Genomic DNA, 22,731 nt, shown 5'->3' on the forward strand with positions numbered 1-22,731 from the left:
CACAGCTAGGTAATTATTAAGTGTTGGAGGTCAGATTTGAACTCAGTGACTCCTGACTCCAGGGCTGGTGCTCTATCCACTGTGCCACCTAGCCACCCCAAGCTTCCAAATTCTTAAAGGAAAAGTTAAATGAATTGCAGGAAGAAATAGACAGTAAACCTAGACTAGTAAACCTTCCCCTCTCAAAGCTGGAAAAATCTATCCTTAAAATAAATAAGAAAGTCAAGGAAAGGAATAGAATCTTAGAAAAGGAAAGGAGCAAGGCATCAAGTATTTATTAAGTAGCTACTATGTGCTAAGTGCTTTATAAATCTTGGCAGATAAGTTCTATTATCATCATCCCCCTTTACAATTCAGGAAACTGAGGCAGAGGTTGAATGACTTGCCCAGGGCCACATAGGTACAAAGTACATGGATTTGAACTCAGATCTTTCTGACTCAGGGGCCCAATGCACCACTGAGAAGCCTCTTTGCAAACCTCAAGAAGTCATATAAATATTTGCTTTCATTATTTTTGTAAATGTACCTCTTGTTCCCCCATAAGGAATGTAAATTTTGTAAATGTATATGAAAAGGTAAAAATTTACATTCATAAGGATGTGAATAAGTGCCCCACAAGCAGATGTTATCTCATTCTTTATATATCCCAGAGCCCTGCACACAGTAGGGGCTTGATAAACTGCATTACATTCTGTTGCATGAATGCACTACATGTCCTCAGTGTGGGATGTTTAAGTTGTTTCCAGTTGTTTTTTTAATTATATAAAATGCTGATGTGAAAATCTATAAACAGTAAGAGTGGGAGAAAAATTGTAAAACTCAAATAAAATCTTTTTAAAAAATCTATGAACAGATCTTTTTTTGTTTGCCTATTTTGGTAATTTTGAAGATATATTCCAACAATGGAATTATGATTATTTTTGTATCTTTCTTTTTTGGTTTTCATAAGGCAGTGGGGGTTAAGTGACTAGCCCAGTCACACAGCTAGTAGCAAGTGTCTGAGACTAGATTTGAACTCAGGTCCTCCTGGTTCCAGGGCTGGTGTTGTAACCACTGTGTCACCTAGCTACCCCAAGTGTTGTCATCTCTTACTGCATATTGGCAGTGCTCTCTAAAAGGATGGGAAAAAAAAACCTTTCTTGATTATAAATTATAAATGCTGCACATGAGAGTTTATATGAAAATGCAGAGGAGAATGGCATTGTTATGGCAAAGCAGAAAGAGCCTGGCTTTGGATTCCAAAGCTCTAGGTTCAAATCTCAGCTTTATTTCTTCCTATGTGTCTGCTCCAGAGCCAGTCCTCCCAGCTTTCTGGGTTTCTGTTCCATAATAATGAAAGGACTCAGCTACAATCCCCCAAACCCCTAAGCTTTACATTCTATGATCACAGGACATATTAACATTGCTAGCCAACTCTTTAGAGTAGGAAGAGATTAGCACAAAACCACCCACCAGCAGCTATTTTCTCTCCATCTGTCCCTCCAAAGTTGGCTTTGCTAATGAGTAGAACTTGTAAAATGGCCTTAGAGAATGACTTCTCTTTCACAGTTAGGAAACAGGTGTGAAAATTAGTTATCTGAAACCCCAGGAGGAGTTGGGTGCCTATAAGCTAGAACCTGGACAATAAGCAACTAGCTTTGAGTGGGGGTGGGCTTATCTGTTTGCTCTGTTATTGTGGAGGAAAAGGGCATCTTTCCTCTAATTCAGATGGGGCATGCTCTCATCCTGTCACTGAACCAAGAAAGAAAAGAAAAGGCCCAGAATCTGCCCAGAATCCTTGAGAGAAGAGTGAGGAAGTGAGTGTTCTGAAAAAGCATGATTCACAAACTGGGTCAGGGCCCAAATCCCTAGAATTTCTAGGAGAGCAGAGCTGGTTTTCCCCTCCCATGGGATTGTTTACAAGGTTAAAGAACTCCTGTCACCAAAATTGGAGACTGATCTGTGACTACTCTGAGACCCATGAGCCCAAAACAAAGGAAGGTGGATGGAGCCAGTCCCTTCAATAAAGGGAAAGAGCCATTCCCAGCCTGCCAGCTTTCCTCCTTTACCATGATGGCATCAGAAACACATTATCTTGCATAAGTGGCACAAAGGCTCTAGAACACACACAGCCCATTCACTGCTATCACCTGGGTATGTTGTTTAGCCCGAAGAAATAGAAAATGAACAAAAGAACAACATGTTTGAGGTCTGAAACAGCAGCTACAAAACATTTTATTAATTCAAAAATAACAGTTATAATAATTTAAATCATCTCTGCTCCAACACTCCTTTCTCGGTGTTTTAATAAAGGTTCCGGAATATTTTGCTTAAGCATTTCCATTATTAGTCAACAACTTAGAGAAGAAACAAGTTCAGCCCCCAAATGCCTACTAGCATCTATTTTTCTCTCCATTTATGCCCTCCAAAGTGGTCATGTTAAAGAGTAGGACTTGTAGGACGGCAATTGCTGCTGCCATCCCCTCGTGGACCCGACACCACCCAGAGTAAAATCATCTCAATCATCAATGTCCATTTCTACTACCGGCTGTTTACTGGATCTTTTGCTTCCTCCTTCTGTCTTCTTTTTCTTCTTATCCTTTTGCTCCTGGTTAGCCCGAGAAATCTCTTCACTTTTCTTTGTGATATAATTCAGCTAAAAATAAAGTTTAGGGATATTTTGAGATTGTTCCTCAACAGACCAAAAAGACAAGAATTCTCTGCCAAGGGTAATAAGTGGTTATTGACCTAGAGACTGAAAGCATTGACATGTGGATGTCCAAGCTACATTTCCCTGTCTTCAAGATTCAATGGGGTTCTAAAGCAGGGAGGGTTCTTAATCTTGTTTGTATTCTAGATCCATCTGGCAACAGGCTAGTGAAATCCATGGACTCCTCGGAATAACATTCTTTAATGCATAACATACAGAAGGTTACAAAAAAAAAAAACCAATTTTTACTGAACTTTCTTTTTTAAACAAAGTTCACAGACCCATAGGTTAAGAACCTTAATCTAAAAGCTTTCTTGGCAAATGAATCAAGAGAGGCAGAATGGTCTAAGCGTGAACCTAACAGAGAGTCTCACTCAGGGTCATGACGTCTCGGGTTCAAGCCTCTGACCTCTGATCCAATTCTCCACATGCCCACTCCATCACTAAGTGTTCAAAGTAACAGTCAAGGAAGAAATCAAGGGAGGGGCAACAATCCTTACAAATATAAATTGTAGGACAGTTTACTGATCTGCCATCAAAAAAAGGAAGAAAGGAAAATGGGCCAGGTGAGGAAGGAAAAGTCAGGAAGCCCCGGCAGGGAAAGGCCTTCCCCAGGTGCCTTCAGTGCCCCTGCCCAGCTCACTCCATGTGGCCCAGGTTACACACAACATTCCAGCCACACTGGCCTCCCTGCTATTTCTCGTCTCCCATCGCAGTGGAGGAGCCTCGACAGACTCCCATGCACATGGACAATGTGTCCTGTCCTCCCCTCCAACTCTCAGAATCCCCGCTTCCTAGGGAACCCCTCCTCAGCACTCTCTCCTCCTCAAATCATCTTGGGCTGACTTCTCTTTGTAAAAGCTTCTTGAGGACCAGGGCTATTTTTCCTTTTATCTCTGTAACCTTAGCACTTTCTATATAGTATGAGTTTAATAAATGCACGTTGGGTTGAATCAGAGTTGTGCCTGCCAGAAATGAGCTGTAGGACTGTGGATAATTAACTTCTCTGAGTCTCAGTCTCCTTAGTGAATCAAGGGGGTTATACTGGGATGCTATCAAAGGGCCCTCTCAACTTTCAATGAAAACACAGAAAAGTCACTCTTTACTTCCAGACTTAGAACAGCCAAATAGAGCAAGTTCTGGGGTCTATCTATCGGTGATTTTCTGATTATCATAACAATGTTATCCCAATCCAAGTTCATCCCCAAACATGATAATTCTTTACAGGCTGCAAAGATCCAAAGTTTAGAACTAGGGGGGAGAATAAAAAAGCAAAGGGAAGGTATGCAGATCATTAACCCCAGAGAATGAGGATGACAATCTATAAATGCTGGGTGGGCAAGATCCATCAAAATGGCAAAAAAGCCCATATATTACAGGCAAGTCCGAGAGGCTCAACCAGCTCTGGTTTTTAATGCAAGGTGCCCTGGGGAATAACCTCCTTGCTTCAAGTGATTAATGGGGAATAATGTATTCTGAAAGGAAAGAGGAGGAAAGAAGAAAATTCATCTCTCACCAATGAGCTACTCCTCCTGGCTAAGAGCTTCACATCCTCCATGTTAATCGTGCTTCTTTTTGCATGTCTGGAGAAAGGGCAGAAACAATTCACCAAATGTTTGCCATTACTTCAAGGGCTGCAAGTTCATGGACAATGCTGCTCGGACTCAAGAGAGCCAAGAGCCTGAAGAGCCAGCAGCCTCTGCAGACGGGGTACCCGGAGGACAGTGAGACTCGAGGACTACTGACCAAATGGGTGCCCCAGTCTGCCAAGATCCAAGGGAGAGGAAGAAAGGGGATGAAGGAGGAACCCAGCTGCCCACATCCAACACTGTGCTGACAGTGAAAAGCAAGCCAATGTGGAGCAGGTAACCAAATTCCTCCAGAAGTTGGGCATAAGCACCAGGAAAAGCCAGATGGGAAGGGGACAACACACAGTTTGGGGAAAGACCAAAGACTGCCACAAACTTGGCCATTTGTCACAGCCGATCCTTCACCAGCTATTTATTGCACTTGGACCCTGGACCAGGCTGACTCCAGGCTGGACATCAAGGGGGTGGCTAAAGAAATAAACATGGTCTCTGTCCTCTGGTGGCTAACAGTCTAGATCGGGGTGGGGAACCCCTAAAAAGCTCCTAAATTTATTGAATTTTGAGTCTTGCTTACAGTTGCCTTGGCAACACAGGTGATTACAGTCCTTGGGCTAGAGGCTCCCCACCCCTGGTTGAGACAAAGCGACAAGACCAACCAACAAGAAGAAGGTGCCAGCAACAACTCAGAGTGCAGAGCATCTTCGTCCCCCCCAGAAACATCCATAGCACAAGCTTCACCCCAGTCAGTGTGCCCTCCAGCACCCCACAATGAATGTTGGCTGAGCGTGCACACTTCAGCAAACAAAAGGATTTATCATTCAAACACTCCATGGCCTTTCCCACCCGGCACCTTTGCCCACACCTCTCCAACCACATCTACTGCTATGTAACCAAAGGTTCCTCTTTAGATCCCTGACTTCCCCAGTCTTCTGAAGTAAGGAATTTCAGAAATTAGAGATTTCAGTAATAGGGAAAGAAGTAGTCATCTGTGCTCACTAGAACTACTGGATCTGGGCAGGGGGGTAAAATGCTTTATCTAAGAGGACATTCTCATCTCTGTCCCCTTCTCCCTACTTGTTTACAACAAGGGGAGAGATGCCATTTTATTCAATCACAAAAGGGATCTTTAACCTGTGCAAACATAGCTGGTTTCACCCTGATGATAATACCTGTTATCTCCACCTACTTTTCACTTTCCATTTAGTCATAAAGTGTTGCTATTTTAATTTTTTTCTTTTTTTCCCTCATCTGATCACACTGCATCAGACAAACTGGTGGGGCTGCCTCTCCTGCATCTAAAGAGGTAGTTGGGTCACTTGGCCTCTCTCCCATTTCCTCACACGTCCCCACAAAGCGCACCGCCTCCTGAACTTTTCTGCCTATGTCTCTGCGTTGGTTGATGGCCCCATCACCCTGCTGGCCATCTGCGCCCATGAGGTGAATCCTCGGTAACTCCTCCTGCATCCCATCAGTCACTGAATCCTGTCCTTTCCCTTAGGCCCTCATAGTTTCTGGCTTCCTGTCCCTCCCATTCTGGTCCCCGGGCTAAGAGAACAGTCATGTAGAACAAGGTCTAGAATCCAATATATACTGGGTTGTTGGTGGGTTTTTGATTGCTATAAAAATGCTACCTCAATCCAGTAGATAAGGGGGCAGTTAGAAGACAGAACGATGGTCCTAGAGCTAGAAACATCTGAGTTTGAATCCAACCTCAAACCCTTCCTAGTGGTGTGACCATGAACAAGTCACTTTACCCGTTTGCCTCAGTTTCCTCATCTGTAAAATGGGGGCCTTAACAGCACCTCCCTCCTGGGGCTGTCATGCGGATGAAGTGAGTTAACAACCATAAGGTACTCAGCACAGGGCCTGCCCCCTTCCCTTCCCCTCCTCTAATCGAACCTCCCCATACCCTGCTCTGATGGAGACACCAAAAAGCATTCCAGACCTTTCAGCGGCTCCCACTGTTTTGGCATCTAAGGCCTTCCCCCGGTTCCATTCCACCTCTTTCAGCTTTCTCATATTAGTTATAGACTGACTGTCCTCTCTGCCTCCACGTCCTTCTCTCCCCTGTGTCTGGCTTGGCCTCTTCCCCCTTTCTCCATTCCCTTTCTCTTTGATGAAATATTTCCTGCTTTTCCCCTGTACCCCCAGACCCCTGGGGTCAGGCCCTTTGTCTTCCCCTATTAGGACAGGAGCTCTGAGAACAGGAGCACCTCAACTCTCTCAGTCAATAAACAATGTGCTAGGCAAAGGCAGGCCTTGTGCTCAAGGGACGAAGGCCTCAATGAAGGAGACGGCAAATCAGCCACGGGAGGACAAGTGGCAGAAGATCCAAAGAGGGGAGGCTCGAGGTTGGGGCAGGGCTGGGGGAAAGACTTCGGTAGGAGCTGGCTGGAGCCCAAAGGACTGTGTGGGGCTATCTCTGCTGCCCCGGCAAAGTTACTGCACTTGGGCCAAGCTCGTTAGACCCATTCATTCGTGCCAGGCCCCAATCAGGGATCACCCTTCCGGGAAGCTTTTTCTGACCCCTGACCCAGCTAAAAGGAATTTCCCCCACCTCTCTTCCTCTCCCTCTGCATTTCCCACCATGGGTTTCTCCCTTCTCTGTCTCTCTCCCTCCTGTTTCTATCCTTACTCTCCCTCTCTTCTTTGTCTCCCTCCTGTCTCTGATTTTTCTCTCTTCTTTTTCTCCTCTTTCTCTCTTCCCCCTCGTATCTCTTTCTAGTTCTCCCTCACTTCTGTCTCCCCTCCCTCTCCACTCTCTCCCTCTCTGGCTTTGTCACTCTCCCACTCTCCTTCTCTTCTATATATCCCTGTCTCTCCTCTTCTCCTGTCTTCCTCTCCCACTCTGGTGTCTCTCTCCTTCCTATCTGTGATTTTCTGTCTCTCTCCATGTCACCCCCTCTCTTCTCCTCTCCCTCTCCTCCCTCCCTTCTTTCTCTCTCTCCCTCTCTTCTGTCTCCCTTCCTCTTGTCTTCCTCTCCTTCCCTGCTATCTCTCCTTCCTGTCCATGACTTTGTCTCTCCCTCTCCTGTCTCTCTATCTCTTCTCCTCTTCCTCTTCTCCCTCCTTGTCTTTCTCTCCCTCCTGTCCCTGACTTTGTCTCTCTCCCTCTCTTCTCTATTTCCCTCAACTTTCTTGCTCATCTTCTCTTCTGCCCACTCTTCTCTCTTCCTCTCTGCACTTTCTTCTGTCTCTCTCCCTCTCTTCCCCTCTTTTCTGTCCCTCATTTCTTTTTCCACTCTCCCTCTCTTTCTCTATCTCTGTCTCCCCTCTTCTTCCTCTTCCACCTTCCTCTCCCTCTTTGCTATGTCTTTCTCCCTTCCCTCCTCCCAATTTCTCCTTTCTAGATATCTTTCCTTGGCTTACTCTCTTCTTCACCACAATGTTTTGGGCTTTCAAGAACCATTTCTCTCTTAGTATTCCTGGCCATCCCCTGAACACAGTAGGTTTTGCTGAATGAACTCACGGTAAAGTTGGCCGCTGGGACAAATTTCTGAGAGGGCCAGTGAATGTGGGAACAGGGGACAGGTTTGAAGTCTGCCCTCTGGGAACCCAGTGCTTTAATTCATTCAAATATTCCTAACTGAAACAAAGAGGTAACAGGAGGGAGCGGGTGAGGGAGAGGTTGGCACAAAATCAGGAAAGATGGCAAATTAGAAAGCTTTAGCCCTTTCAGGTCTTATTCATCTGAATTGCTTCATAAAAGCAATTCATGGCAATTGTTTTCAATTACCTAAGGTACTAATTGAAGAGATGAGCATAAATCACCTGTAAAAGCTAAAGCTATTCGAGATGAAAGCAGGTCCCTTACTTTGTAAGAGCTGTTTTTTACTCTTAACAAATGGGGCAAATGAAAGCCTTTGACTAGTGCCGGCATTGAGAGTCCTTCCCCCCACACCTGCAGGCAATTACACCCCACATCCACATGTCCCACCTAATTTCCTTTTGTGTCTTTCTTTCTCTTTCCCCACCTACCAGGTTTCAAAGTGCTTGAAACCCTCATGTCAAAAACAGTGGGGGGGAGGGGGGTGCGCAAAGCGAGAGCCCTTGTGCCCACGGCTTAATGGCCTCTCTCTCGCCCCAACGCCCATCCACTGAATCCGCAATTAGGTAACTTCTGTTCTGACACAGACACTCATACAACTTCATGAAAACGTCGCCAAAAGCAGGGCTGAGCCATCAGGTGGAAAGCAGACTCTAATTATGGGGCTTCATGGATGAAGACACCAGGCCCCCTTGAAACCCAGCCGCCAACAGCCAGTGCCAACCAGCTGCAGAATCACAAAAAGGCATACAAAAAAAAATCCATAAAAAACAAACAAGAAAAGAGATTTCAAAACACCCATCTCTTTTACCTACCTGGCAAACATCTCAAGGTCTTTGGCAAAATGTTCTGAAAGAGAAAAGGAGAGGTGTTTCAGTCACCATTATCCTCAGTCATGCTTTAGAGACATGAAAAGTCAGCTTTTAATGACTGTCATCACTTGGTCAGTGACTAATCCAGTGGCATTTCCAAAGTGAAGAAGGCGTGCTTGGCGCTTCTCTCATTGCCCTTGTTCATCGTGGCCCCATCTTTTCCAACACCTTTTACCCCTGCAAATCTTCCATTAATTTGATACCTTTGGTTTCTAATATCTAAAAAAAAAACATTCTTTAACTTCAGAACTGACCCCAAAAATGGAGTTTTGCTTGACCCCCAATCAGAGCACCCACAGCAAGTATCAGACTGGCTAGGGTCAGTCAAAGACCAAATAAAACTGGCTGAATTGAATAACCATATTCCTGAGGGGTAACAGTTTTGGGGGTCACTATTTACCCAACTCCCATTCCCACCTCCCCTTAGTTGGGAGATGCAGGAATCTGGCAGAAAAGGTCACGGTGTCTACTGGGCAGGACGTCTATTTAAAAAAAAATACTGGGTTAAAAAAAGGTCTTGATAAGATTAATTTTTTAAAAGAGAGAGAACATGCTCAAAAGTCAGAAGACCTGGGTTCAAGTCCTGCCTCAAACACCTAGTGGCTGGGCAAGTCGCTTAACCCACTGGCTGAAGGAATGCACTGGTGAAATGAAAAGGAAATTTTAAGGGGGTGGCTAGGTGGCACAGTGAATGGAGCACTGACTCAATACATTCAATAATTACCTAGCTGTGTGGCCTTGGGCAAGTCACTTTTACCTTGCAAAAACCAAAAAAAAAAAAGAGTGAAAAGAAAAGGAAACTTTAGGGTAGAAGGGTGGAGTGAGGATGACAGTGATGATCAAAAGGTTAGAGCCAGAGGGGAAGTCAGAGTCCTGCGGCCCAAACTCTCTCTTTATGGAGGAAGAATAATGAGTAAAAAGGAGAGAAGAAGGGGCAGCTAGGAGGCACAGAGGATAGAACACCAGTCCTGGAATCAGAAGGACCAGAGTTCAAATCTTTCCTCAAACACTTGATAAATTACTAGCTGTGTGACCTTGGGTAAAACATTTAACCCCACTGTCTCACCCCACTCAAAAAAAAGAAAAAACCCAAAGAGAAGGGAAGACATTCTCTGCCAGGGTGGCCCTCCTGGGCCGAGAGGTGGGGGCCTAGGGACAGGGAATGGGAGAAATGCATTGTTCCATTGTGGCCATTATGTTGGTTTTGCTTAACAGTCTGACTTTATTTGTTCCAAGAAAGGATCAGGGGTGGACAACAGTAATGTAGAAACAAAGGGCAGTCAGGAAATTTATTTTTAAAAAAAGACAAAACAAGAAAACAAGGGAAGGTTCTTTTCTGGGGTGGGACCAAATTCTGGGAGAGAGCAAAGATGAAAAAAACAAAAAGGCTATAAAGCTTTTTTCAAAAGGAAATGCTGAAGAATGGGGCACCAGGGGAGTGGGCTTGGGGCCACCTACCGCACTGCTGAAAGGTGACCTCAGAAATGGCTGCGATGGTCGGCTTGCTGAACCTGACCCCTTTGGCATCAGCAGCTTCCTGGCAGATGGAGCCCACCGTGAAGTGGAGGGTCGCCTTCAAGTTCTGAAATGAGACCCAATTCCAGGGGGATTCAATTAGCTGGATCCAAAGAGTCTCCCCATGCTTGGGGTTCTGAAGATAAGAGCCAACAGTCCCTCCTCTAGGGAGATGACACCACTGGGTGAAGCAGGTACAAATCTAGGCCCATCAATCCATCAACAAGCTCTTACTGTAACCAAGATCAAAAGAAATGTAGTAAATTGGGAAACAATTTTTACAACTAGTATTTCTGACAAAGGACTCACTTCTAAAATACACAGAGAACTGAGTCAAATTAAAAAAAAACCAAGCCTTTCCCCAACTGACAAATGGTCAAAGGATATTCGAAGGCAATTTACAGATGAGATCAAAGCAATCCATAGTCATATGAAAAATTGCTCTAAATCATTACTTATTAGAGAGATGCAAATTAAAGCATCTCTGAGGTACCACCTCACGCCTCTCAGATTGGCCAAAATGACCAGAAAGGACAATGATCATTGTTGGAAGGGTTGTGGGAAATCTGGGACACTATTACATTGTTGGTGGAGCTGTGAACTCATCCAACCTTTCTGGAGAGCAATTTGGGATTATGCCCAAAGGGCAATAAAAATGTGCATACCCTTTGCTCCAGCAATACCACTACTGGTCTATACCCTGAAGAGATTGTGAAAAAGGGTAAAAACATCACTTGTACAAAAATATTCATAGCAGCCCTGTTTGTGGTGGCAAAGAATTGGAAATTAAGTGAATGTCCTTCATTTGGGGAATGGCTTGGCAAACTGTGGTATATGTATGTCATGGAACACTATTGTTCTATTAGAAACCAGGAGGGATGGGAATTCAGGGAAGCCTGGAGGGATTTGCATGAAATGATTCTGAGTGAGATGAGCAGAACCAGAGAAACACTGTACAGCCTAACAGCAACATCACCCCCATGTTGGACTCATTCATTCCATCAGTGCAACAACCAGGGACAATTTTGGGGTGTCTGCAATGGAGAATACCATCTGTATCCAGAGAAAGAGCTGTGGACTTTGAACAAAAGACCAAAAACTATTACTTTTTTTTTTAATTTTTTAAAAAATTTTTTAAGGTTTTTTTTTTTTGCAAGGCAAATGTGGTTAAGTGGCTTGCCCAAGGCCACACAGCTAGGTAATTATTAAGTGTCTGAGATCGGATTTGAACTCAGGTACTCCTGACTCCAGGGCTGGTGCTCTATCCACTGTGCCACCTAGCCGCCCCAAAGACTATTACCTTTAATTGAGGAAAAAAACACATTATCTTATTATGTAATTTTGCTATCTCTTATACTTTATTTTTCTTCCTTAAGGATATGATTTCTCTCTCATCACATTCAATTTAGATAACGTATACCATGGAAACAATGTAAAGACTAACAGACTGCCTTCTGTGGGAGTGAGGGGAAGGAAGCAAGATTAGGGGGAAAAATCAAAATAAATAAAATCTTTCTTAAAAAAAAAAAACAAACTCCTGTGGGCCAGGCACTGGGGAGGCTGGGGATACAAAAATGAAGTAATCGCTCCCCTCCAGGAGCTGGCCGCCTTCTCTCCAGGAAGACACTGGAGGCATGTGCAGACTAGCCATAATCACACGCTAGCCCTGTTAGCCCTGGCAGGGAGAGGGGTCAGCAAAGACTTCATGCAGAAGGTGGGCTTGCCGGGAGAGTGGCTCCTGGGGCCACTGAGGAGGACCATGGTCTGCCATTTCCTTTAGGAAGTCAAGTCAGAGGTAGCAGAGGAGACGAAGGCCCTCACCAGGTGTGAGGGGAAGCGCACCAAGGTCAGAGGAGGTGAGTGAGAGCCAAGAGCTCAGGGAGGAGACTCCAAGTCCCCACACTTGGACACAAGAGCTTTTCCAGGCTGAAGCCGGGAGAATCATGCGCTTCTCTCAGCACTTTCTGTGGAAACTCAGCAACAGAGGAGGGCAGACAGAGGAGCATGGAAAGGGGGGCTAGGAAGGATAGTCCGGGCTATGCCACTGACTGACCAGCTGGGTGGGACCAAAAGGGGTGGGCCTAGACAGTCTGGATCTGACCACCTTTTTTTTTTATTTTTTATTTTTTCCAATGACATGTTATGAAAGTTTTTCAACATTCCTCCATTTGCACATTTTTCTTGCCACCCTCCCTTCCCATCTCTCTCCTCAGTGATGAACAGTCTAGTAAAAGCTGTACACGTACTTTTGTGTTTAATATGTCTACATTTTAGTCATTTTGTTTATGAGGAATTAAGGCTAAGGGAAAAGAACCATCATGATGCAGGAAGGAAATATATAAAAATACATTTTTAAAAAAGTGAACAATAGAATCCATTCAGATTCTGGGTGTGTTTTGTTTGTTTTTTAGGATTGGCCTAGATCTCTGAACTGCTGAGAGGAGAGTGCAGCCATCGCGCAGTCTGATCGCCTTCCACGGCACTGGTTTACTTGTGGACCAAGCCTCATGGCCGAGATCACTCGGGTCTGCAGAGAGACAACTGTTTCCGGCCAAGGAGAAGCTAGCAGAGAGGGCCAGCTGACTGATCCCTCATGACAATGGGCATCTGGGGCCAGTTCTGTCCCCATACTACTGCCCAAGAACTTGATGCGGCTCAACTCAAACAGCCCAGGTGGTGGGGCCTGAGGCCGACACATCACAAATGAAGCAGAAGTGAATGCTCTGGGGGGGGCGGGGGGTGAGAGGGTGGAGGTCGGGGACACAGAAACTGCATCTTCTGATGCTCTTTCCACAAGGAGAACACTGGAGAGAGTGGTGGACCTGGCCTCAGGATGACCTGAGATCAATCCTACTTCAGCTTTCAAGATGAGAGTTTGAAACCTAAATCTTACAATTGGAATTAAAAAACAAAACTTCAAAAGTCTAAGAGAAGGGAGGTACAGATAGAGTAGCTTGGCTGGCATGTCTGTGCAATGCTATAAAATTTGCAAAGAGCTTTATAAATGTTATCTTGACAACAATCCTGTCAAGGACTATTATCCCTATTTGATAGATGAGGAAACTGAGGCAGACAGAAGTAAAGTGAGTTGCCCAAGGTCACACACTATTAAGTGTCTGCGATCACATCTGAACTCAGATCTTGACCCCAGGTCCAGCCCTCCATCCACACTGCATTTCTGTACTTGTTCAGTCATTTCAGTTCTATCTGATTCTTTGAGACCCCATTTTGGGTTTTCTTGTCAGAGAAACTGGTGGGGTTTACCAATTCCTTTTCCAACTCATGTACAGATGAGATAACTGAGGCAAACAGGGTGAAGTGACTTCCCCGGGGTCAATCAGCTAGTAAATGACTGAGGTCAGGATTAGACCATAAGTTGTAAGTCAAGCCAGGAGAGTTAATGAGCTCTTAGGGGGTCACTGAAAATCAAAGGAGCGGGTTGACTCTGCTATTCGCCTGAAGAGGCCTCACATCCAGGACTAGAAAAGTGACCCCAACACAACTTGCCCTTGCCGGCTAGATCTCCCAAAGAGGATCACCCCACAGGCATCCTGCTGTAGAAGGAGGGGCCGGTCAAGCCAGCCTGGGCTCTCCCAAGCAACCTCTGATGTTGTTGACAAGGGGGCTCAGCAGCCCACCCCACCCCTTCCCCCAGTTGCCGGTCACAATCAGAAGCAGATCAAGCATGCGGAGCCCCTGCAGGCCACTTTCCAGGGCATCAGGAGGACACCCCTTCCATGTGCCAGGCCCCCAGGTGGGTTTGGAGCTAAAGTGCCCGACATCGGGGGCATTCCCCTCACCCTCCAGTGCTCCCACCTCCGACACCTGCAATGGCTCCAGGGTACTGAAGAGAGGCGAGGGCTGCTGGCAGCTGTGTCTGAGCCCCTCTAGTCCTGCCAAAAGCTGGCATGAATATGCTGGCTAGCGCTCATACTGGCAGGAGAACTTCACCTGGTCTGGGCTCTGGGGGACCCCCATAACAGCTTTTGTCACAAAGGTAGACTGAGGCAGAAACAGAAGAGACATTGTTCTCCTCTTGGGTAGTAGCAGGGTGGCTGGAGACTGCAGTCAGGAAGACTAGTATAGGAACAAGTCCCGGTCCAGTCCTGAGGCCCTGGGCAGGTCTCCTTGACCTCTATTTGTCTCATCTGCAAAATGGGGGTAAGAAGAACACTTATCTGGCTTAACCAGTTATGGTATATGAATGTCATGAAGTTATTTAGTGTTCCATAAGAAACCATCAATGGTCGGACTCTAGAGAAGCATGGAATGAGTTACAGCATCTGATGCTGAGCGAAGGGAGCAGAACCCAGAGAACAAGGTGCACACTAACAACAACACCGTGAGATGATCAGCCCGATGGAGGCAGCTCCTCTCAGCAGCTCAGAGCTAGGACAGCCATATCAGACCGGCTATGGACAATGCTATTCCTGTCCGGAGGAAGAAAAACAAAACAAAACAAAACAACAAGAACCCTACAGAATCTGAATAAATACTACATTCACTTTTTTAAAATGACTCTTATGTATTTCTTTCCTATCTCATGGTTTCCTTTCTTTTCCCCTAACCCTAATTCCTCATATAGAAAACGACTGTAGTATCTGTAAACATGTCAAATACAAATGTGTGTGCACAACGCTCACTAGGCTATTTGCCACCGAGGGGAGGGGGGGTGGCAGAAAATGATGTAACTTAAAATATGCATATGCATGTGGATGGATGTTGAAAAACTTTCATAACATGTAACTGGAAAAATAAGATAAAATATCAATTAAAAAAAAGATCACTTACCCAGTCACCTCTGGGATCAAACTGGGGAGAAGAGAGGGAAGTCTTAGAGCAGCTTTAGGCTACATAAAGCTATTTAAACTTTTTTTTCTATTTCATTTTTTTGAAATTCAATTTTATTTTTATTTTGAGTTCCAAATTTCTCTTCCTCAAACCTCTCTCCCACTCATTGAGAAGCCAAGAAACATGATAGCTCTTGTACACGTGAAGTCATGCATGACATCTCTATAGTAAAAGGATTAAAACTTAATGCTAGACTCAGACTGTTGGGATGCCAATATGAACTCCTCTACTTAGTTTTTAAAGCTGTTTACAACTTGCCCATGCTCACTCACCTTTCTGCCAGGCCCTTTGGGGACGTTGGGGGGGTCCTCCTTCCTTATCCCCCCTCAACTTGTCTGGTTTCCTCCCTGTGCCAGTCAACTCCCCCTCTCTGATCCCCTGGAATGACAGAGCCCTCCGCTAGTCACTTCTTCAATAGCTCCTGTCTCTGCCGGTCTGATAGAGACCCTCCCAGCTCTGGCATTCTGGGTTCTAGGACCCTCCCAGCTCTGGCATTCTGGGTTCTAGGACCCTCCCACCTCTGGCATTCTGGGTTCCAAGGCCTCCCAGCTCTGACATTCAATGTTCTATAAGGGCCCTCCTCTGTTTATTCTAAGACCTCTCCCAGTTCTGATATTCTTTATTCTAAGACCCTTCCCCACTTTGACACTCTCTTCTATGATCCAGGCTTTGGGGAGCAGCTTTCCTGGAGAACAGAAAACTTTTGGAGGCAGAACCAGGTGGTACTGGAAGGGGGCTCCCCAAGACAAAACTAAAAGTAATGAGTGAAGGTGCAGAGCGGCTCTGAATTTCTGAGGGTGGGAGGGGTGCCAAAATGGTCATTTTTAAACTTGGCTGGATTAAATCACATCCAGCCTCTCATTCTTATGCAGGTGAAAAGCTAAGACCTTAACCCTAGAAAGAGCCCGGAAAGGTGTGTCAAGAGGAAATCCTACAAATGAGAGGGACATTTCCTGGCACTGGGCTCCCCGGGGAGCTAGGAACATCTGCGCCTGGGAGAGCTGCTTTAAAGGCGTCCCAAGCCACAGCCCTGGCCTCTAATCCCCTCCTTCTCCCCGGCTCCCCAGGGGTCTCCTTCAGCCTCTCTTTCTGCCTTAAAATCTCAGATTAATCTCACATATGCTGCAGAACTGCCACCGAGGTGACTTGTACCTGTGCCTCCCTCACTCTCTCTTTTTTTTAAGGTTTTGGCAAGGCAGTGGGGTTAAGTGGCTTGCCCAAGGCCACACAGCTAGGTCATTATTAAGTGTCTGAGGTCGGATTTGAACCCAGGTCCTCCTGACTCCAGGGCATTCTTTCATACAATTCCAAACAATCTCCCCTGGCTTTCTCAGGAGTCACAAGACCTGGGTTCAAATCCACCTACAGGACCTTAGGCAAGGACCTCAGCTCCCTGTCTGTACCATGCGCGACTCCCTGCAGTCTCTCCCTCCTGTTCTCAATCTCGGATTCCAGGAGGCCTAGTTTGTGCCTAAGACCTGTGCCCGCATGAGCAGGTGGGCTCCTCCGCCTGACCAAAACCCTTTAGGGAAAAATCCTCCTTTACCGCTTGCAGCAGGTGCAGGGCTTTCGCCACGGTAAGATGTGGACAGGGAAGGGAACACGGAGACATCTCACACAACCTCTGTGTTACAGATAAGGAAACTGAGGCCCAGAGGAGGAAAGTGCTGAACGCTAAACAACAGCCTTGGAGTTGAACCCAGGCCCTCACTCCAAGGACACACCTCTAAATGAGTTTTATTTCTATTTTTGTATTAAAATGGCTCAGGAAGGGGCAGCTACATGGTAAAGTGGATGGAGCACTGGCGTTGGGAGGATCTGAGTTCAAATCCAACCTCAATGATGGTTTAGTGGTGTGACCTTGGGCAAGTCACCTAACCCCACTGCCTTAAAAAACACCAGAATCAGTCATGGTTAGCTCTTTCAGAAGAACAGGCCAGGATGGCTGAACCAGAAATCTCAGATAAAGCAAAAATACTTTCTGCCATGATTTCCAGAGTCTTGCAAATGTGTGTATAATGGAATAATTCAAAGATTCTTCTAGAACAGGCTAGAATGTGAGGGAAGAAAGTAGGAGGTGGGCGGGCCCTTAGTGGGGAGGGGCTGGGCGGGGCCTCATCCCCAAGCTCCACCCCAGACGAGGCCTCGCCCCATAAGCTCCGCCCCCGGTGGGACCTCAGCGCCCATAAGCTCCGCCCCCAGGCGGGGCCTCGCCCCACAAGCTCCGCCCCCCAGCGGGACCTCAGTATCCGTAAGCTCCGCCCCCGGGCGTGGCCTCGGCCTACAAGCTCCACCCAGGGTGGGACCTCAGCACCCATAAGCTCCGCCTCCGGGCGTGGCCTCGGCCCACAAGCTCCACCCAGGGCGGGACCTCAGCACCCATAAGCTCCGCCCCCAGGCGGGGCCTCGCCCCACACGCTCCGCCCCCGAGCGGGAGGCCGTGACGTCACCCCAGCCTCGGCTCCGTGAGGCCGCCTAGAGGAGCCCAAGGGTCCTACGACCCGGAACAAAAAGGCGGGGTGGGCCGGGCGCCCGCGCTGCCTGTACCTGGATGAGGCTGAGCTGCCGCGGGTCCTCGCCCTCCTCCTCCTCCTCCTCTCGCTGCCCGGGGTCCATGGCGCCCACAGCTCTGCGCGCCCAGAAACGGGAAACTTTTTTTTCCCGCCTCGGAAGCTCCTCGATACGAGGCGCGGGAAAGGACAGAAAGCAGCGAAACGCGAAGCCTCCGCCTGCCGGGCAGCGCCCCCTGGCGGCAGCTGTAGGAGAGGGGCCCGGGGTCTCCATGGCAACAGTCATTGACGGACTCCTCCCGGGTCTGTGTGGATAAAGTCGGGAGTGCCACGAAATGCGGTTCTTGTTCACCGGAACGAACTGGTAACAACATAAAGTGATATGAAGTAAGGAACGCAGGCAATCTGGGGCATCTCGGCTGAGGAACTGCCCCCGCTCTGCCCATGGAAAGGCCTTGGCAGCTCTAGTCTCCTTCGTGCCTTTGCAGCCTTTGACACCTCCATCACTCTCTCCTCCTTGACACACCTCCAGGGGCTAAGGTTTTGGGGCACCCCTTCTCCTGGTTCTCCTCCTCTCCATCCCGCTGCCCCTTTTCTCATTTTTCTTTGCAGGTTCCTTACCCAGGTCATCCCCAGTCACTGCAGATGTCGCCTCCGCTTTGTCTAGGATGCCTCTTTCTTTTCCCTCTGTACTATGTCATCATCTTCCATGGATTCAATTATCATCTCTAAGCTAATGAAAAGGAGAAGGAAAGGAAAAAAAAAACATTTGTGCAGTGTCTTTAATGTGCTAAGCACTACAAGTATGATCTCATTCCATCCTCAGGTCCCTAACCTTTCTGCTGATGCCCAGTTTCACATCTTCGACCACCCGCTGAAGATCTTGAACTGCACGTTCCATAAACATCTTGAACTCAAAATGTCCCAAAATAAAGTGGAGAAACCTCCACTTGGAGGTTTTCTTAGCCAAGGTATTGGACTGTTCTGCCATTTCCTTCTCCAATTTATTTTACAGATGAGGAGCTAAGGCAAACAGGCTAAGTGACTTGTCCAGGGTCAGTCCGAAGCTGAATTTCGAATGTAGGGCCTCCCAGCTCTAGACCTGACACTCTGTCTGTTATAGATGAATGAAAGAAAAACCTGCTAGAGTGAGAGAAAATTGTACATTTTTATTCACGAATCCTGGCATAAGGCAGGAGGTGGCCTTGGAACATCAGGTAATTTATAGTCTTCAGAAACTCTTTCCCCTCCCTCTTGGATGTTCATAGGCTCTCAGAGGTCCACCCATTCCATGACATATCCCTAATATGACTCCCCCCACATCATCCAATGCATGAAATGCTAATGAACCCCAATCGTCAAAGGGAGTGTGTGGGTTAATATTCAATTACCTAAACTCAGGTGTATTAGGTTAAGATCTCTAGGTCACTCTTGACAGGTTGAGAACGGGTTTAGGGTTTGCCATCTCTGGAATGGGATTTGGAAACTCTCCCAGTCTTGTGATGGGCTGGGCCATTCCTCCTTTGTAATGGATTCCCTAAGGGCCCCCCCTCCACACTCTGTGAAAACCAACACCCTACATTCCTCACACTACCCAAACTCATTATCTTTCCCCCTAAAATCTCCCCAATTTCCCTGTTGTGGTGATGTCTAGGGCACCCCCTCATTCTCCCAGTTAGCCTGGTTCACAATCTAGGTATCATCTTCTATTCCTCCCTCCCACCACCTATATCCAATGAGTTGCCATGTCCTTTCTGTTCTACCTCTGCAACATCTCTCAAATATTGCCCCTTCTTTCTGACACTGCCATCACCCAGGTGTGGGCTCACCTTCTCATGGACTATTACAAATAACCAGCCAGTGGATCTTCCTACCTCGTCTCTCCCTCCTCCATTTCATCCTCCACTTAGCTAGTAATCAATTAATCTTCCTAAAGTGGAGGTCTGATCGTGTCATTTTCCTACCCAATAAACTCCAGTATCTTCTTATTACCTCCAGGATCAAATATAAAATTGTTGGTTGACTTTTATAGACATTCCCAACCTGTTCCCTCTCCTTCCCTTTCCATTCATTTCATTGATCTCCTTACTTTCCTCTCACAAGATGCCTGTCTCTTGACTCCCAGTCTTTGTACCAGCTGTGCCCCATAACTAGTACACCCTCCCTCTTTATCTCTGCTTCCCTGGATTCCTTCAAGCAAAGATGAATTTCTATCTTCCCCAAGAAGCCTTTCTCAGTTCCCTTGAAGGACAGTGCCTTTCTTCTATTGGTTATCTCTAATTGACCCTGTCTCTGTCTGATTGATAGTTGTTTTACACAGTCTCCCCAATTAGACTCAGAGCTCCTTGAGGGCAGGGACTGGCTTTTACCTTTCTTTGGCTCTTCAGTGTCTAGCTCACAATTAGTACTTAGTAAAAACTTCTTGTTTTGATCATGATAATGATGGATTTTGTCAAATTGACTTTTTTCCTTCCTTTTTCTCTATTGCAGGGGGTGGTAGACAAAAAAAGGATGCATCTGGAAATGTGGGTGATTTTAAAGCAAAAAAGAAATTATATAGAGTTTGAAAAAGATCACAGGTGTCCAACGTCTTGTGAACGTAATCAAAAGGTCTTAAGACTGAAATGTTAGGGTCTGGGAGAAAACTGTCTATGGATGAATGAATGAAAGAGTGAGACCTTATCAAGGCAATACAAATAGAAAAGTGGAGACAATCCCTATTCTCTGGGATCTTTTTTTTTTACATTTATCGTTTTATCTTTTATTTATTTAAATATTACTAAAATATTCTTGTTGTAAGAGTTAAAAATAATTACCCCTTCCCCACAAAAATATAAAATCTCATGAGAAATAAAGTGAAAGAGAGAAAAATGTGCTTCAGACTGTGTTCTGATACTATCATCTCTGTCTCTGCGATGGATTGCATAAGTCTATCATAAGTCCATCACAGAAGTTACTTCCATATTTTTCCACAGTTGCTGTTGCTGATTGCTATTCTCTCCATCCATTCCTCTCCACTCCCATTTATTATATTTTCTCTCTCCTTTCATTCTGTGGGATCTTAAATTCTCAGGAGGGAGACAACACTCACAGAAAGATTCATCCAGAGGTCAGATGGAATAGTTCCCTGTGGTCCTTAGGGTACAATGGCAAATGAGAGAACAATGTATCATTTTAAATGAGACTTCTAAAAAAATAATTAGGGATCTTGGAGGAAGAATAGTTATAAAGACCCCCACCCCCCAAAAAAAAAAATTCACCAGTGATGAAAACCTTGGAGTTGGCAATAAGACCCATAGCTTAGATGCTGACATAGAAACACTAAAGATGGATAATAATCAAGGAGAATTAGTAATCCTCATGAAAGGAACTAATGTGATATGTTTCTTTGAGTTGTGAAAGGTAGGACCTAGAGCTGGGGTTTGAATTTGGTATATATGCCTTATTTGTAAGAGAAAAAGGACATGGGCAGAGAGGTACTGGTAAGTGTTTGGTAATCGGCTGTGGGGGGAATCACATGGATGGCACTTTTAAGTTTAACTAGAATTAGTAGGTAGAGCCAAGATGGTGGAGTGAAGTGAACATTATTTTCTGAGCTTTCAGGACACATTCTTCTAAACAACTTAAAAAAGTGTGTCAAATTCAATTCTGAACAAACTGACCAACCAAATGTCCTGGGTGGTCATTTATTTTTTCTAGCAGCTTAGGAAGATAAAGAGATCTGTGTGGATCTGGAGGCTGGCCAGGAATAAGGCATTAAGCAGATCTGAGTCCCTGATCAATAGTGGCAGCCTATGGGGTACCCAGAACCCAGAGACTAAACATCAAGAGATTCCAGGGACCCCCTGTGCTAGCATTGGTTTATTTATTAGAGACAAATAGTCCAGGATGAACATTTGGAGGGGAGATGGCTCTAACATTTTTGCACTGAGAGACAGACACAGAGGAAGAAAGGGGGGGAGAGGGAAGAGAAAGAGAGGGAGAGGAAAATGGAGAGAAGAAAGAGGGACAACAACAACCATTGATTAATAATGGTTTCAGGCTCTGCAATCTTTGGGTACTCCAACACCTATTCCCAAGTTCTAGGTCAACATTCCAGGCAAGAGAGGATAGATTGTGGTCACCTACTAGGTAGGGGCAGGTTTCAGAGTTTTCAGAAGGACAGGCAGGATCCCACAGACCAAGGGTAGGGAACCTTTTTTTCTGCCAGGGGCCATTTCAATATTGATAACACCACAAAATTATCAATTTAAAATTAGCATGCTATATTTTGTCAAACATTTAATTATATCACCTTCCAAAGTTCCCAGATTTGTTGAATTTCGAGTCTCTCCTTCAATTGCAGTGCCTTAGATGTTCCCTCCCCCTACCATAGACTAATTTTATGTGGGAAGCGTAAGAAGGATAGGAATGAAATGATGAAGGGGAAAAGGAAGATGTCATAAGGAGGAGGAGGAGGAGGAGGAAGAGGAGGAGGAGGAGGAGAAAAAGAACAAGAAGAAAAGAAGAGGCCTTGTTGGAATTAAGTCAATAACCATTGATTAATAAGCTCCTACTGTGGGCTAAGCACTATCTAGGTGGTGCTCAGGCTACTCAGTTACCCCTGTGCCCCCCCAGACTCAAAGGTCCAAGGTTCCAAGCTGGGGCAGCAATCCCACAAACTGCATGGAAATCCTTGCTTTGCCACTGATCAGCAGCACATCAGCACAAAGGCTCTAGGCCTCACTGGGCCTCAATTTCCCCCTTCCAATAAAGGGAGGGGGCAATTCTTGTTCGGGCACAGTTTAGAGGATCTGTCTCTTCTAGTTCTAAAGGCCAAGATCCCAGGCTCAGAGATAATTCACGCAAGAGTCATTTGTCAGTAGGGAAGCAAACATAGCCTTGGCCTCAATTATGGCCGATAGACACTTATGCAACTCTTTATGTTTACCAAGATTTGCAGATGGAATCTCATCTCATCCTCACAACAACTGGCAGGGGCTTGATGTGATTTTCTCCATTTTCCTAATGAGGTAGCATAAAAGAGTAGATGGGAAACCAAGCTTGGAGTATGAAAGAGTTAGCCTCTGGCACCAACTGGCTCTTAACCTCTCAATTGCCTCCAAGGAACTCCCTAAGACTATCTGCATTGGTTATCTGATCTGCCTTGGTGAAAAGC

At 45.9% G+C, this 22,731-nt stretch overlaps 1 protein-coding gene across 1 annotated transcript; it reads right to left on the minus strand.

The window, feature by feature from the left end:
- Window positions 1-2,193: 2,193 nt before the first annotated feature.
- CENPS (centromere protein S) lies at window positions 2,194-17,729 on the minus strand. Its single transcript, XM_074218488.1, has 5 exons — window positions 17,611-17,729; window positions 10,156-10,279; window positions 8,641-8,674; window positions 4,206-4,272; window positions 2,194-2,635 (listed from the first exon to the last, which is right to left on the minus strand). The coding sequence occupies exons 1-5, from the start codon at window positions 17,677-17,679 to the stop codon at window positions 2,498-2,500; spliced, it is 432 nt and encodes a 143-aa protein (XP_074074589.1). The 5' UTR covers window positions 17,680-17,729; the 3' UTR covers window positions 2,194-2,497.
- Window positions 17,730-22,731: the final 5,002 nt, after the last annotated feature.

This window comes from Macrotis lagotis, chromosome 1 (assembly GCF_037893015.1).
Source record: "Macrotis lagotis isolate mMagLag1 chromosome 1, bilby.v1.9.chrom.fasta, whole genome shotgun sequence".
Taxonomy (NCBI): Eukaryota; Metazoa; Chordata; class Mammalia; order Peramelemorphia; family Peramelidae; genus Macrotis; species Macrotis lagotis.